This window comes from Leptonychotes weddellii, chromosome 4 (assembly GCF_054177405.1).
Source record: "Leptonychotes weddellii isolate Sample4059 chromosome 4, ASM5417740v2, whole genome shotgun sequence".
NCBI lineage: Eukaryota > Metazoa > Chordata > Mammalia > Carnivora > Phocidae > Leptonychotes > Leptonychotes weddellii.
Genome location: NC_138372.1, coordinates 77,733,904 through 77,750,968, shown reverse-complemented (window position 1 = coordinate 77,750,968; position 17,065 = coordinate 77,733,904). Strand labels below are relative to the sequence as shown.

The 17,065-nt window shown below is 40.1% G+C and overlaps 1 protein-coding gene across 4 annotated transcripts in view; it reads right to left on the bottom strand.

Annotated features, from left to right (window-relative positions):
* RTCA (RNA 3'-terminal phosphate cyclase) overlaps positions 1–15,357 on the bottom strand; it is a 20,281-nt gene extending 4,924 nt beyond the window's left edge. Inside the window, exons 1-8 of one of the 4 annotated variants that reach the window (XM_081815560.1) lie at positions 15,128–15,351; positions 14,922–15,022; positions 13,080–13,223; positions 9,298–9,421; positions 6,201–6,259; positions 4,539–4,680; positions 3,836–3,960; positions 1,349–1,407 (exon numbers count right to left, since the gene is read on the bottom strand). In XM_081815560.1, coding sequence (XP_081671686.1) covers positions 1,349–1,407; positions 3,836–3,960; positions 4,539–4,680; positions 6,201–6,259; positions 9,298–9,421; positions 13,080–13,223; positions 14,922–15,022; positions 15,128–15,172 — 799 coding nt within the window. In that variant the 5' untranslated portion in view covers positions 15,173–15,351. Of the gene's footprint in view, positions 1–1,348; positions 1,408–3,835; positions 3,961–4,538; positions 4,681–6,200; positions 6,260–9,297; positions 9,422–13,079; positions 13,302–14,921; positions 15,023–15,127 lie in introns of those variants that run through there. The other 3 variants (XM_081815557.1, XM_081815559.1, XM_081815558.1) reach the window with 3 other exon arrangements.
* Between the last annotated feature and the right edge of the window lie 1,708 nt (positions 15,358–17,065).

Sequence of the window (17,065 nt, the reverse complement as noted above, 5' to 3'; positions counted from 1 at the left end):
GGCTCCCTGCTCAGCAGGGAGTCTGCTTCTCCCTCTGACCCTCCTCCCTCTCATGCTCTCTGTCTCTCATTCTCTCTCTCTCAAATAAATAAATAAAATCTTTAAAAAAAAAAAAAAAGATCTGATACCCAGCTAGTATCTACATCTACCAAGTGAGCAGACTAGGATTACCTGAAATTTTTTATTTTCAGCAGTAATAAATGTGATTAAACAGAACAGCAAGGGTAAGCATCTTTTAAAGATCTACAAAGTAGGAATAAAGCAATCAACTACCACACAAACAACAAGAAGTCCAACTAGAAGTCACCTCAATGGCAAAAGTAACTTCAAATATTACAATTAGATGTATACACGTATCTCCTCTCCCAAATATACTAAATCTTACCTACACTTCCCTTTCACAAAAATATTGTTTTTTTAAATCACCAATGTAATAACTGATACAGGGAAGAATCACCAACAGACACTAAAACCACTGGATGAAAGCTGTATAGGAATAAGATAATCAGATGGTCTCAAAGTATTATACCAGATGACTTATTACTTATAAAAAGGGAAAGGATTTATAGCAGACAGACCTGGAGGACACTACTTTAACCAAGTGATCATAGTCAGCTTTACCAATAAAGGACAAATTGACATTATCACCAACCCTGTTGTGATAAAATGGAATGTCCACAGTCAGCTATTCCTACTAAAAATGTTTCACCTGAATATATCTAATCATGAGACAATCAGACAAATCCAAATTGTGGGAAATCCTATGAGAAAATGGCCTGAGACTTTTCAAAATGTTAGTATCATGAAAGAAAAAAAAGGTGAAACTATTCTGTAGTAGAGAAGAAATTAAACAGACATGACCAATTGCTGTTAAGTGCTAAAAACAAAACAAAACAAAAACCACTGCTCTAAAAAATATTTTGGAGGCAACTGGTTATGTATGAATATAAACAGACAAATTCTCTGGGTATAAAAATGGTATTGTGATTACACAGATATTGCTCTTTGGACATCCGTGCTGCAGTATTCAAGGGTGAGAAACGGTATCTGCAACTTACATTGAAATAGTTAAGAAACACACAAACTTATACCTAAAAGTTCACTACTGGTAAATCTTGGAGAACAGTGGATGGATGTTCATTAGTCATTCGACTTTTCTGTAACTTTGAAATTTTTCAAAGTATAAAGCTGGGAGAAAGACTGAAAATTTAACTGACTCTAAAACAATCAGTTAACCATATCCTTTCACACTTATCATCTATCATGCTATAACATTCTAATCCTAACAGATAATTAAAAAATTTTATACCAGCACTGGAAGTTGTGGACCCCTGTCATTTATCTGTACCTCGTTTACCAAGCGATGATCCAGCAAACAAACAGCCGGTGGATGTCTCAGCAATAATGCTATATAGGAAAAAATAAGCATTATTATCTATGCTATATTCTAAAATTATATGCAAAAACAATACAGTGGAATAGTGATTATTAAGTATGCAGAATCAGGGCGCCTGGGTGGCTCAGTCATTAAGCGTCTGCCTTCGGCTCAGGTCATGATCCCAGAGTCCTGGGATCTAGTCCCGCATCGGGCTCCCTGGTCGGCAGGAGGCCTGCTTCTCCCTCTCCCACTCCCCCTGCTTGTGATCCCTCTCTTGCTGTGTCTGTCTCTGTCAAATAAATAAATAAAATCTTTAAAAAAAAAGTATACAGAATCAGATCTATCTAGTAAATTGCAAAAGTGAAATTCTTTATACAGAGAGCGGCATGATTAGCATTCTCCAACTTCATCAGGGTATCAGTATCCTTCAGCACTTCCGACAAGAAGTCACACTAGATTCTAATCCATTCACAGGTAAGGAATGGCTCTCCTTGAACTTTTGATACCATTTCTACTATACTATAAAGTATTTTATGATGGGTGCCTGGGTGGCTCAGTCAGTTGAGCATCCGACTCTTGAGTTTGGCTCAGGTCATGAACTCAGGGTCATGAGACTGAGCCCTGCATGGGGCTCTGTGCTGAGCACAGAGTCTGCTTGGGATCTCTCTCTCCTTCTTCCTCTGCCCCTCCCCCCCTCACGCTCTCCCTCCCTCTCCCCCCCAAAATAATAAATAAATCTGTAATAAAAATAAAAAATATAAAACGTCTTATGATTATCTAAAATGAAAAGGTTTTTCTAGGTGTTCGAACTTAAGTGACCAACTTAATATATGCTATATCCTTAGGATGTTATATGTGAACCTCATGGAAACCACAAAACTAAAACTTTGATACACAGAAAATAAAGAAAACACCAAACGAAAGAACACTACCAAAAGTCATCAATCACAAGGGGAGCAAGAGAAGAAGAAACAGAGAAGGACTACAAGAACAACCGGAAAACAATTAACAGAACGGCAATAAGTACATACCTATCAATAATTACAAAAGCCAGGAGCAACTCAAGTGTCCATCAAGAAATGAATAGCTAAAGAAGATGTGGTACATATACACACAATACAGTATTACTCAGCCATAACCAAGAATGAGATCTTGCCATTTATGACAACATGGATGGACCTAGAGGGTATTATGCTAAGTGAAATAAGTCAGAGAAAGACAAATACCACAGAATTTCACTTATATGTGGAATCTAAAATACAAAACAAACAAAAAAGCACAAGCAGACCCATAAATACAGAACAAAATGATGGTTGCCAGAGGGGAAGGGATGGAGGATGGGCACAATGGGCGAGAGGGAGTGGGAGATCCAGGCTTCCAGTTACGGAATGAGTAAGTCACAGGGATGAAAGGCCCAGCATAGGAAGCTAGTCCATGGTACTGTAATGGGATCATACGTAAGGTGACAGATGGGAGCTGAGATCATGAGTCGGACGGACGCTCAACTAACTGACCCACCCAGGCCCTGCCTTCTCAATTCTTCTATACACTGAAATCTCACTGCGTATACGTTTATCCTCATTTTCCATTTAACATTATAAACAAAAGCATTTTCCTGATATCATAAAATTCTTCCTAAACAATACTTAAAGTTATTAAAAAGTTAATCTCTAAGAAATTAGAGATAATATTTATAAAGCATATGTTACCATGACTGGTTCATAATAAGCTACTGATAATAACAGTTAATAGTGAGTACCTAGTACGTGTGACCCACACTAAGTAATAGGAACTGGGATGGGAGCTCCACTTGGGGTGAGCAAAACATAACATATCGTCAAATCACTAGAGTATATACCTGAAATCAATGTAACATTGTGTGCCAACTATACTTCAATAAAGGAAAGATCTTTCCACAGAGATGATGGTTTTGTTTCACAGTTTTTAGATAGTATTATCAAATGTAGAACATGCATTTAAACTCTTTAATAGAAACTCTGAAAAAGAGACTTTTTATCCACAGGAGATACTCCCATACTTCAAAAGATCAATTAAAGCACTTTTATATTTAAATCAATATAATTAATCAATATAATTCTTCTCTAAATAGATCTTTGCCAGATCTAATATTTACATGTAAATGGACTTCACATTTGAGGTACAGAAAAACAACCGGAAATATTTCTCTCAGGATCAGCTTCAAAGGCTAACTTCTGATTAGATTAAGACTCAGAGGACTCTTACAATGTAATAAAAAGCAAACCATCCTCAGAAAAAAAATTCAGCATAAAATAATCATCTTAATTCATCATACTATTGTTTTAGGTAGCAATGTCCTTAAAAATATGCCTTTTTAAAACTGTAATATTTCAACAAAAAAACTACAAATCTTTCACTTAAACAGGATAATTATTTCAGAGCTCTCAATCAGTATCCAGGAAAAAGGTATTGTCTCACATTATTCCATTTCCATTGCCAAAGGCTTGGTCTCTAGGTTCCTGAACAGGCTGGATGTTAACATAAAGATCCCTAATCTCCTTTCTGATGCATCTTACAGCTGCCGCCGCCATATCTTTTGCTACCTATTTTGGCAAGACAGAAAAATAGGATAAAATAAATTAATGATTATTTCGACAATTGTTTTCAAGCCTTCAAAGAAACATGTAATACTTAATAACTTTCACATGCATTATATAAAAACTAGATTTTCAAGAGTAAAGAGCACAGATGTTTAAGAAAAAATTTTAATGAAAAGATATATTAAAAAATTAAGTGCTTTAGGGGCACCTGGTTGGCTCAGTCAGTGGAACATGCACCTTTTTTAAAAAATTTTATTTATTTACTGGAGAGAGAGCGAGAGAGCAGAGAGGGAGAGAGAGAAGCAGATTCCCCACTGAGCAGGGAGCCCGACATGGGGCTCAATCCCAGGACCCTGGGATCATGATCTGAGCCAAAGGCAGACACTTAACCAACTGAGCCACTGAGATGCCCCATGGAGTGGAGGATGTAACTCCTGATCTCAGGGGTTTAAGTTCTACCTCCATGTTGCGCACAGAGAGTACTTAAAAATAAAATCTTCAAAAAAAATTGAGTGCTTTCAATTATTTCAAAATTTAGCTGACATAATGCCAAGACCCACATACACTTCTAGACAACTTACTTTAAATGGCAAAACACCAGCAACAAAAGCTCTTCCATATATCTTAGTCACAGAGCCACGGTCAGTTAAATTTATTGGATTCAACTGTTTAACTGGTGACATTCGGACAATCACTTCACCACCCCCTTTTGGGTAGTAACCCCTACAGAAAGTATGACAAATACATAAATTGCTTGTACAACAAAAATAAAACTGAACACTTATAATAAAATAACATGTGAATGATATCCAAACATATAATTCATGTTTGAAATTTCCAAGTAATGTTTTAGGTCTGTGCTGTCCAATATGGTAGCCACAGACTACATGTGACCATTTAAGTTTAAATGTAATTTAAAACTCAGCTCCCCAGTCTCACTGGCCACATTTCAAGTGCTCAACAGTTGTATGTGGCTAGTGACTACTATATTGGGCAGATAGGGAACATTTCCCTCAATGCAGAAAGTTTTTTTTTTTTTTTTTTTGAGAGAGAGAGAATGAGAGAGAGCACGAGAGGGAAGAGGGCAGAGGGAGAGGCAGACCCCCTGCTGAGCAGGGAGCCCGATATGGGACTCGATCCCAGGACTCCAGGATCATGACCCGAGCCGAAGGCAGTCGCTTAACCAACTGAGCCACCCAGGCGCCCCCAGAAAGTTCTTTTTGACAGTACTGTTTTAGAATATAAGCTCCTTGACAGTAGGACTTTGTCTATTTTGTTCCTGCTATATTCCAGCACCCTAAAACAATGTCTGGTAAGTAGGAGGTACTCAGTAATATATGATGAATATTGAAGCAGCTGAACATTAACAAAATTTTAACTCAAATACTGAGCGTCACTTATTCTATAGAGGATGCTGGGAACATAAAGATGAGAGTAACAGCACTCCTATCCACAAGGAGCTCCCCATCTGGTAAAGAGATGGCTGCACAACCTCCTAGAACACGTCAGGCTACAAAGAGAGGTGCAAATATGAATTCCAACTGAGACACACTCATAGACAATTCACACAAGAAATTACAAGTTACATTTTGAAAAAATACAGGATTTCTAGTTTCTAAGAGAGCAAGGGAGGAAAAACATGAACAAGAAAATGAAAGCCCAAAGGCACAGATTAGTTTTAAAGAGCAAGCAAACGTGTGTACATGTTTGTACAGGGGGCAGCAGAAGCTAGAAAGCTAAACTGGAACAAGACTGCAGCACACTTAAATGCCCCACCAAGAAATCTGGCCTTGTTATTATGTGGCAGAAGGGAAGCCTTGAAGAGTAATAATCTGAATGCCTAATGTGTTTCTTTGGAAAATAATTGATTGCACTGTGGAAGAGAATCCCTTTTATGACCCTGCCATGCCTATCCAGTTGTCTGCACACAGAAAGTACTCAATCTGTGCTGAGCATGGATAATACTAGATGGAAGGTCCCTCAGGGTAGCAATTCCCTTGAAAATATTTCCCCCTAGAAACAAGCAAATACCATATGTAGGTGCTTTCAAGTCCCCATGCCCCTGCTGCTTACTGTTTTTAAGCCACACAAAGCATAATTATTTCCTATAAACTGTATTTCCTACAAGTATTTCCTAATTACTACGAGAAGTAGTGGGTTGCAGAATAATTCTCTAAGGTCTAACTTTCCCACTACTCTAAGTACAAATAGTGGGTCAAAGGGCTAACAAATAAGTAACTTACCTCATTTTAATGTCACAATTAAATTTGAAACCAAATTTTTCCACAATTGGCTTGAAAACCTGAAAAATCAGTTTATTGTTACTTTAACCACAAATATTCACTGATTCAACAAGTATATTTATTAAACAAAAGTGCTCTGCACTGAGCTAGCAAGAAGGCACTATGGATAAATATTGATATAAAAATGGGTAGGCTAGTTCTATTTTTCAAGTAAAATAACTGATATGTAAACCAAAATTAAAAATTTAATATTTAATTAATCAGGGCTGTGCCAGTCTAATGAAAAAAATGTCAGAACTCAGGATACTTGATCCCACTGGTTATTTTACTCCATAGGACAGTATTTCCTAACCCTTCACTATATAATGCATAAGAAATTAGGGGATATTGGTGAACAGCATTCCATTCTGCCATCTCAATTTTTTTAAAAGATTTATTTATTTATTTATTTGAGAGAGAGAAAGAACAAGCGGCGGAGGGGCAGAGAGAGAGAGGGAATCCCAAGCAGGCTCCATGCCCAGCAAGGAGCCCAACACGGGGCTTGATTCCACGACCCTGAGATCATGATCGGACGCTCAACTAGCTGACCCACCCAGGCCCTGCCTTCTCAATTCTTCTATACATTGAAATCTCCCTGCGTATACGTTTATCCTCATTTTCCATTTAACATTATAAACAAAAGCATTTTCCTGATACCATAAAATTCTTCCTAAAGAATATTTAAATAACTGCATGGCATTCTAGCAAATTTATTTAACCATTCCCTGAGTTTTCAATATTACATAATTATGTATGTTATATAATTATTATTATAGTATATAATGCTCTGCTCAAATATCTTTAACATTTATCTTTTGCTGCAGTCTGTAATATTTAATTAGGGTCATTTCCTTGAAATTGAATTATTAGGTGAGGAGAGATTAACTTTCATTACACATCCTATCAAACTAAAATTTAAAAGACTGTACCATCTAGGGGCACCTCGGTGGCTCAGTCAGTTGAGCATCCAACTCTTGATTTGGGCTCAGGTCATAATCTGGGGGTCATGAGATCAAGACCAGCGTCAAGCTCCATGCTGGGTGTGGAACCTGCTTAAGATTCTCTCCCTCTGCCCCTCCCCATGCCGCTGCACTCTCCCTCTAAAAAAAAAAAGATTATACCATGTATTAAAATGGCAAAAAACTTAAATATCAAGGCCTGGGGAGATGCAGAATAGCTGAAACTCTTATACAGTGCTAGTGAAAATGCGAAAGAATGCAGCCACTTTGGATACCCAAACAATTTGGCAGCTTGTCATAAAGTTAGATATAGACTTACTATTACAAGCAATCCCTCTCCTTGGTACTTACCCAAAAGAAATGAAAAATTATGTTCACATAAAAAATTGGTACATATATCTTTTCAGTGACATTTTCATATTGTCAAAAACTGGAAACAACCCAAAGGTCCTTCAACAGATGGATGAATGGCTAAACAAACTGGGACATCCATGTAATAGGGACTACTTAGCTTTTATTGCTAAAACAAGTCACAGGGATGAATCTCAAACATATTATGGTAAGTGAAAAAACAAACAGGCTCAAAAGGCCACATACAGTATTATTCCTTTATATGGCATTCTGAAAAAAAGGCAAAACTATGATACAATACAGATCAGTAGTTGCCAGGGGCTGGGGTGTGGGACTGATAACAAAGGAATATGAGGGAATTTTTTACAGTAATTCTGTATCTTGATTGTGGTGGCTGGTTAACAACCATATGTCAAAAATCAAAGAATTGGGGTGGCTCAGTCGGTTAAGGGTCTGCCTTCGGCCCAGGTCATGATCCCAGGGTCCTGGGGATCGAATCCTGCATCGGGCTCCCTGCTCAGCGGGAAGCCTGCTTCTCCCTCTGCCTGCCCCTTCCTCTGCTTGTGCTCTCTCCCTGACAAATAAATAAAATCTTAAAAAAAAAAAAAAATCACAGAATTATACCCTAAAAAGGTGTGCTTTACTATAATTACACCTCAATAAACGTGGAGGGAAAAAAATACCACTTTTCTCTCCTACTAACTGTATAAGTATACTAAGTTTTATCATTTTCAAAATTTATAGTCAAAATACGGTACTTAATTTTTTTAAATTTTATCTTATTGAGGTAAGAACACTTAACATGAGATCTACCCTCTTAACAAATTTTTAAGTGTATAATATATTACTGTTGACTATAGGTAAATGTACAGATCTCTAGAACACATTCATCTTGCCTAACTGAAATGTTATGCCTGTTGATTACTAACTCCCCATTTCCCCCTTCCCTCTACCCCATTCCACTCTTTGAGTCTATGAATTTGATTACTTTAGGTACCTCATACAAGTGGAATCATGACAGTATTTGTCTTCATGTGACTGGTTATTTCACTTAGCACAATGTCCTTGAGGTTCATTCATGTGGTCACATATTCTTTAATTTTTTTAAGGTTGAACAGTATTCCACTCTATGTATATGCTACATTTTCTTTATCCATTCATCCATCAACAGACATTTAGGTTGCTTTCTCATCTTGGCTATTATGAATAGTGCTGCAATGAACATGGGAATGCTAATCTCTCGTCAAGATCCTGATTTTAATCCTTTTGGATAAATACTCAAAAGTGGGATTTCTGGATGATATGGTAGTTTTGTTTTTAATTCTTTGAGGAACCTTCACACTGTCTTCCTTAGCGGCTGCACCATTTTGCATTCCCACTAGTAGTGTGCAAGGGTTCCACTTCTCAACATCCTTACCAACTCTTGTCAAGCACAGTGTTTAACTCTTTTGAGTTTTTTCTTCCAAATCATAATTCCTGTATTTATAAAATGACTGGTTTATATAAGTAATATAATTCATGTAACAATACACTTGAGGTTTTAAAAGAATTCACTATCAACACTGTTCCAAGATACAACACAAAATCTAAAGTAAACACAATCCCTTACCCTCTCCCGCAACACAACTAGACACCATGAAGAAATAAACAGGCATGCACATGAACCACTCAGGATATACTGAATAGAGAATGGAGATTCAGAAGAATATACGAGATCATCTTAGTTCATCAACAACAGAAGCACTTACCATGGTTGTGTAATCAATCTGCGGTGCCATTTCAGCATTAGTTCCGCCTTTTAAACGAAGTTCTGATGCAGAAGCAGCAAAGAGAACACAGGGCATTGAGACCTGCATCAAGAGGCACACACTCCTAAGGAAAAGGCAAAGCAGGGTTAGCTGCATTTTCTTTCTAAAGTCTCAAGAACGTGGTATTACTATACATCACCATTAGCTGGGGCACAGACAACTGGGAAGAAAGGTATATACCGTCAAGTCTCAAGTTAAAAAAATACCCCATTAAAAAAGAGGGGGCACACCTGGCTGGCTCAGTCAGTAGAGCGTGCAACTCTTGATCTCAGGGTCATGAGTTCCGAGTCCCACACTGGGCGTAGAGCTTACTTTATTATTTTTTTAAGATTTTACTTATTTGCCAGAGAGAGAGCACAAGCAGGGGGAGCGGAAGGCAGAGGGAGAAGCAGGCTCCCTGCTAAGCAAGGAGGTCGATGTGGGACTTGATCCCAGGACCCTGGGATCATGACCTGAGCCAAAGGCAGATGATTAACCGACTGAGCCACCCAGGCATCCCTAGAGCTTACTTTAAAAAACAAAACAAAACAAAATATAAAACAAAACAAAACACCTCAGTAACTAAGAAAATCCTGAATCTTAAAGAAAGACAGTATTTCACAGTAGAAGGAATTGGCCTTAAATGATCAGCAAATCTGGGTTTGAATCCAACTCATTAGTTGTGTGATCTTTCTTTAACTTAAAAGAAGTAAAAAAAGAATTTTTTTAAAATAAAACTATTGTTATAATGTTTTTATAAAGGGATTCCTGAAAGTGCAATTTATGAAAATTCATTTAATACAGTTAAAGTCTAAAAATACAGCACAGGAAATAGAGTCAATTAAATTGTAGTAACTTTTCTACAATGACAGATAGTTACACACACAAAAGTGAGGGTTTAGAAATACTTAAATAATTACATCTGAATCTCTACCATGCACAAGGCATTGTTCCAGATAACAAGATACAGTGCCTACCACTGTGGAGTTTATGATATGATAGAATAATATTTTACAAAGACTGACAGCTGAATATTTTACATGGAAATAAGTTTAAAGGAAATAATCCTTGCTGTAACTCACCTCTGTTTGGTCATTATAGTAAAATAACGTGAGAAATCATGAGAAATAATTCTAGAATATGAAGTATTTTAAAAAATGAAACACTTGGCCAGATTTTCTAAACGAGCTGTCACATTCATACACAGATTGTGGTATACATTAGACATAGCCTCTAATACCAAAAGACAGACCTTCACTTAACTTTCTCATGGTAACAATGTATATGTACTGAAATAAACAGTCTCTGTCACTGATAATGCATTTCATTAATTTAGTAAACATTTACTGACTGCCTAACATGTTAGGTATTATAAGAGAAAACACATAGAATATAATCCCTGTTCTTAAGGAGTTAAACAAGTGAGAAGCAAGTGAAAAAACTTGGAAATGTTTAGTTTACAGTAAACCATAAGGTTAACACTACTTAATTTCTCTGTGTTTATTCCCTCTGAGGACCCCAACATTTAAAGTGTTCTCCCCTCTCCACAGATAAAATCAGATTCTAAGAATAGTAAAGAAAACCTGAGGGACGCCTGGGTGGCTCAGTTGGTTAAGCATCTGCCTTTGGCTCAGGTCATGATCCTGGGATCGAGCCCAGTGTTGGGCTCCCTGCTCAGTGGGGAGTCTGCCTCTCCCTCTCTCTCTGCCTCTCCTCACCACACACTCTTGCTCTCTCTCCATCTCTTAAATAAATAAATAATCTTAAAAAAAAAAAAAGAAAACCTTAATTTTAGGAGATAAGAAATTGCGAAAACAAAGGTAGACACCTGAGAAAACACATGGTACTGTAATCACAGTGAAGGATAAAAATGTTAGAATGTGAACAAATAAGATGTTCTCTTGCTAGGAAAAAGCTTGGTTTAGTCTCCTGAATGGAGTTGTATTCACAACTTTAAACTCATTTCCCATATAGTCTAGTGGGTTAGAAGCCAGAAGGCCTACATTCTAATCTAGTTCTCTCCCTGACTCCATGACGTTGAGTAAATCACACCAGAGGCCCTTTATTCTCACATTCACAAAGTGGAGGAAGGATTGGAAATACATGGTTTCTACTTTCCCTCTTGCAGCTTCAAAATTCTGTAATTTTGCTTTAATTTTTAGATAGTTGGTTGACTATAACTTTCCTCCCTTTCTTTACAGGAGAATACCCAAAATACTATGCTGACTATAAAGAAAGATACCTCAAAATTCCTTACTCCCCTTAGAAAGTTCTCACTTGGCAAACCTCACCTTAGGCCTGAGCAGGTCCCTTTTCACAGAGGTCTATTCACAGCATCACTCAAGTCTCAATTATCACTAAACATTTTCTTTTTTTTTAAGATTTTATTTATTTGAGAGAGAGAGCACAGCGAGAAAGAGCAGAGCGAGAGAGAGAGCATGACTGGGGAGGGGGGAAGGGCAGGGGAGAAGCAGGCTCCCGGCCGAGCAGGGAGCCTGACGCGGGGCTCAATCCCAGGACCCTGGGATCATGACCTGAGCCGAAGGCAGACGCTTAACCAACTAAACCACCCAGGTGCCCACTGAACATTTTCATAAACTAAAATAATAATCAAAATCAATTAAAACAGTTTCTGAAACAAACTGGAATCAGGTTTACATTACTATTTCTTATTTTATCAAATTTCCCAGTAAAGATAGGATTTTAGTAAAATGATATGGTTTACAATAGCAATCAGCCAAATAACCCAGAAAACACAAAACATGCTCTCTGTGTATTATCAATAAAAGGAGGAATTCTTGGAAAAGGATAAAGACTGAATTTAATTGTTAAATATCCATTTTCCAAAGGGGGGGAACCCAAGATCATATCTAAACATTTCTTTTTTTTTTTTTTTTAAGGATTTTATTTATTTGAAAGAGAGAGTGAGTGAGAGAGAGAGCACAAACTGGGGGGAGAGGCAGAGGGAGAGGGAGAAGCAGACTCCCCACTGAGCAGGGAGCCCGATGCCAGACTCAATCCCAGGACCCTGGGATCATGACCTGAGCCAAAGGCAGATGCTTAACCGACTGAGCAACCCAGGCACCCTCTTTTTTTTTTTTTTAAGATTTTATTTATTTGACAGAGAGAGACAGCGAGAGAGGGAACACAAGCAGGAGGAGTGGGAAAGAGAGAAGCAGGCTTCCCGCTGAGCAGGGAGCCCGATGCAGGGCTCGATCCCAGGACCCCAGGATGATGACCTGAGCCAAAGGCAGACGCTTAACGACTGAGCCACCCAGGCGCCCCATATATCTAAACATTTCTAAACAGGATAGCATAAGTATCTATTAAAAGACAACAAAAATACCTAGACTAGACTAAAAGTAGAATATGGTCCATAATTAGCTGCAAGCCCAAGAACTAAATATGCTACATACAATGCAAAAAACTACTCTTACCACAGGGCATAAAAACTTAGTCATTTTCCAATATTCAGTTTCTAAATAATAAAAAGAAACAAATAGGCTATACTATACACAAAAGAAAATTCTAGATTTAGTAGCTACAATTAATAAGCAATTAGGTACCCCAAACTACAAAATCTCTATCCCTGAAAGGCTAGTGTTTTATCTCCATTTTAAAAGTGAGGAAACTAAAGCCCAAAGAGGTTAAGCAACTTGTCTAGTAATAGTAGGTAGTACCTGCACCCAAATCCAGGTCTAACTCTAAAGCCCATACTTAAATGGAATGTAAGTGACACATACCCTGCTGTCTTGGTATCTGCTGTATGGATTCCACCTTTAATCTTCTCTGGTGTAAACATTATTTCTGTTGAGCCGATTTCTGCCCCCTCCAGTTGCCCATCACACAAATCTCGAATCATTTCCAGTCCAGATAAATGTTGAGGCCTTCAGGTCATAATACTGCATCAAAATGTGTGCATTCAGACTGCCTATAGCCCCACATTTTATGACCCATTTATAAAACTGCAATGGCAAGAAAAGAGCAAGGTCTAACCACACCAAGTGCTATATCTTCAGTGTCAGAGCTTCTTTTGGGTTTTTATGTACCTAGACTACCCGCTTGAAGGCATCATTTGGTTCCTTCCAAATCACTTACTTTAGCTAAAAGCACATACATGGATGCATTGTTGCAAACGAGAAGTATGCAAAGAGGAAAACTGAAAAACTATCCCAGGGCCACCAATCTCACTTGCATGTCATTGAATAATCTATGGAACCTGTTATGGGCTGAATTGCATTCCTCCAAAATTCTTATGTTGAAGCCCTAACCCCTAGTACCTAGTAATGTTTGGCATTAGGGCCTTTAAAGAGGTGATTAGGTTAAAAAGAGATAGGGGATGGCTGGCTGGCTCAGTCAGTAGAGCATGGGACTCTTGACTATGGGATTCTCTGTGGTATCTTTATAAAAAGAGGAGATTAGGACATACAGAGACATCAGGGGTACACATGCACGTAAGGATGACCATGTGAAGAGGCAGCAAGAGTGAGGCCATCTCCAAGCCAAGGAGAGAGACCGGGAAAGAATCTTCCCATATGGCCCTCAGAGGAAACCAACCCTGCCAGCACCTTGATCTTGGACCTGCAGGCTTCAGAACAGTGAGAAAAACAAATTTCTGTTGTTTTGGCCACCCAGTCTGTGGTATTTCATTATGGCAGCTCTAGCAAACTAATGAAGTACCTAACACAGCCTTAATGAACTGGATTTTCCTATTGGTGAAACTGATTGCTGCAAACAAGTGCTGTGACTAAGGTAATTAATGTTCACACACATCAATAATTGCCTTTTAATAATTTCAAAATGGAATGTGAATAAAATAAAAGACTAAGAGACTGCTGATCTAGTAAAACGTCCAAAGGAATCAGTTTGGCTTCAACCTGGGTCCCCTTCTAACAGGTGCATATACCTGAAACTTAGCTAGTGACAAACCTAGCTTCCCAGACAGAAGGAAACAAGGTCAAGGGTCAACGTTTTTCCCTGTCCACAACTGATAATTCTGATTATACTCATAACTTCTTTGAGGTCTGAATGAAAGCTAGAACGACACATCTCAGGGTCCTTTCCTGAGCTATGATTCTAAAATGTGCAGCACCAGAGAACACACTGGTTAAAAAGTGGGGTTTCCTCTGGCCCTAACTGCTGCTCTGCCCTGATCCATCTTGCCCGCTGCTGCAACCTCTCCAGATACTTGAAATGCCCAATGACTTGAGAAAACATCTTAAAAGACAACTCATCAGGAAGCTAGAGAACTCTAGCTATATAGAATAAACGTGGGCCTATTTTCTCAACTTGCCCCTTGTGGCTTTCAAGATCGCCTAGCCCCCAGCTACCGCTAGCCGCCCGAGCCGATGCATGGTCCCCCGGGGCCCTGGGGGCCGGCTTTTCAGATTCCTCAACTGTGGGGCTGGATCTTACAAGCATCACCCCCGAGCTCCCAATTCCCCAACCACACAGGGCGACCCAAACCCCAGGCCCGAGCACCACAGTCCGCCCCCCCTCCAACCCCACCGCCCGTCCCCCAGCCCGGCGCCGGCCCACCCGCATCCTCCAGTCCCGCGGCCCCGCCCCCCAGCGCCCCGATTCACCTCAGGCCTGGCGTGCTGCGGCCGGCTCGGATCTTCTGTACCCGCAAGGGGAGGCCCAGGAGACAGCTCAGGGCTGTAGACACCCTCAGGATCTGGCCGCCCTGCCAAGGGTGTGGGTGGGAGAGGAGAGAGAACATCATCAGACAGGGACGCTCCCCAGTCGGTGCTCCCAGCGCCACCGGCCCTGTCCCGGGCCCCGCACTCACCCCTTCCATGATCCCGCCGTCCACCTCCACCCGCTGCCCCGCCATCGGGGGCGCCCTGGGGTCCGGCCCGCGGCGACAAAGCCTCTGCCGGAATGGGAGGAAGAAGAGACGCTCGCTCCCGCCCCGCAGCTCCGAAACCTCCGTCCCCGCTGAAGTCCGCGGGGTCTGGCGGAAGCACGAAAGCAGCGCCGGCTCCCGGAAAACCGGATGCAGCTGAAGCAAACCCCAACGCTCAGCGCCGGGAACCCGGATCGCCCCGCCTAGCGGCAGTGCGCGTGCGCGCCACGCGGTGCTTAAAGAGGCGGTGCCGAGAAAATTTCCTCAAATCCGACGCTCTCCGGGGGACGTGGCGGAGGCCTGGGAGGCATCCTCGGGGACTGTACTAAATGTGCGGCTTGAAGACACCAGCACGGAGCACCGCAAAACACGCAGATTGAAGAAAGCCTACGTTTCAACTCAAACCGGATTCTCCAGTTGTCTCTCAGGTTTCTGCAAACATCTGTGTTTATCTCTTTTTCTCAAGGATCCTGCTGTATCCAGGGCTGAAGACTTTTAGAGCTGAGGATGGAAGAAAGGTCTGGATCCTACAATGCACCGACCACTTTCTCTCTGGTCGGGTTTTCCTCTTCTGCAGACTGTCCCTTGATACCTGTGAGCCCGTCATTGCTCACAAGGGTGTGTGTGTGTCTGTAGTAGTAGTAGTAGTAGTAGTACTAATAGTATTCTTTTTCTCTTCTGAAACATGCTTTATTTGGGGATGGGTGGGAAACGGCAGAATTAGAAGCAGTAATATAATGTTCTAAAAAACCAGTTATGTCACCTTGTCCAAGAGCGAGGGCGAGTTCATGACAGTGCAACTAACATCATTCACCTCAGACCGTGGCATAAACAACAGTCAGCTTCTTGATCCTGCTTGTGGCTCAATTCCTACAATAACTGAGTATCCCATAATATGCAAGCCTCTAGGTAAGCAAAGAAGAGTAAGGCAGCTTCTAGCATGAACTTACTGGAGGTATATTTGAGACACTGAGAAATAATCAATTACAACGTTATTCTCAATGGAATATAAATCATATTTAACATATACTAATCTTACAGTTAAGTAGGAGGGCAAAGAAATTAGAATATTTTAAACCACAATAACAGACAACATTTATTGGGCATTTACTTGACTGCCATGCACTGCATGCATTCACAACCTGTTGAAGTACTTACTATTTTTACCTGTTTTACAACTGCGTATGTTAAAAAAATTGCTGCAAGTCCACAGAGTTGTTAACTAGAAGATTGGAATATGAACCTGGGTGATCTGATGTAAATACCATTGTTTCCTAATCCTAAGAGATTGTTCTACTATAACTAATCCCAAAAGATTGTCCTGCCACTTTTGTGACAGATAGGTTCTGGGAACATATACTCTATATATTTAACCAAATCTGGGACACTGCGATATCAGGGATTAGCCATAAGACATTAATTAGGGAGGTAGTCATATTTGCATTTTAGAATGTTGACTTTGACAATATGTGGAGGGTAAATAGGGCTAAGAGCCTGAAGAGAAAAATGACAATGGTGTAATAATCTAGGCAACAGATAGTCAGAATTTTTTTTAAAAGAAAGGTGGGTTTTGGGGGGTTTTTTAAAGATTTATTGGAGAAAGAGAGAGTATGTGTGTGTATGTGTGTGTGTGTGTGTGTGTAAGCACAGGAGCAGGGGGAGGGACAGAAGGAGAGAGAGAGAGAGAATTCCAAGCCGACTCCCCACTGAGTGTGGAGCCCGAGCTGCGCCCATTGCAGGAGCTCGATCCCTCAACCCTGAGATCATGACCTGAGCCAAATCAAGAGTCAGAAGTTTAACCAACTGAGCCAGCCAGGCGCCCCAAGAGATAGCAAGATGAAGCAAGGCAGTTTCAGTAGGGATGGAATAGTAAAGCTCTAC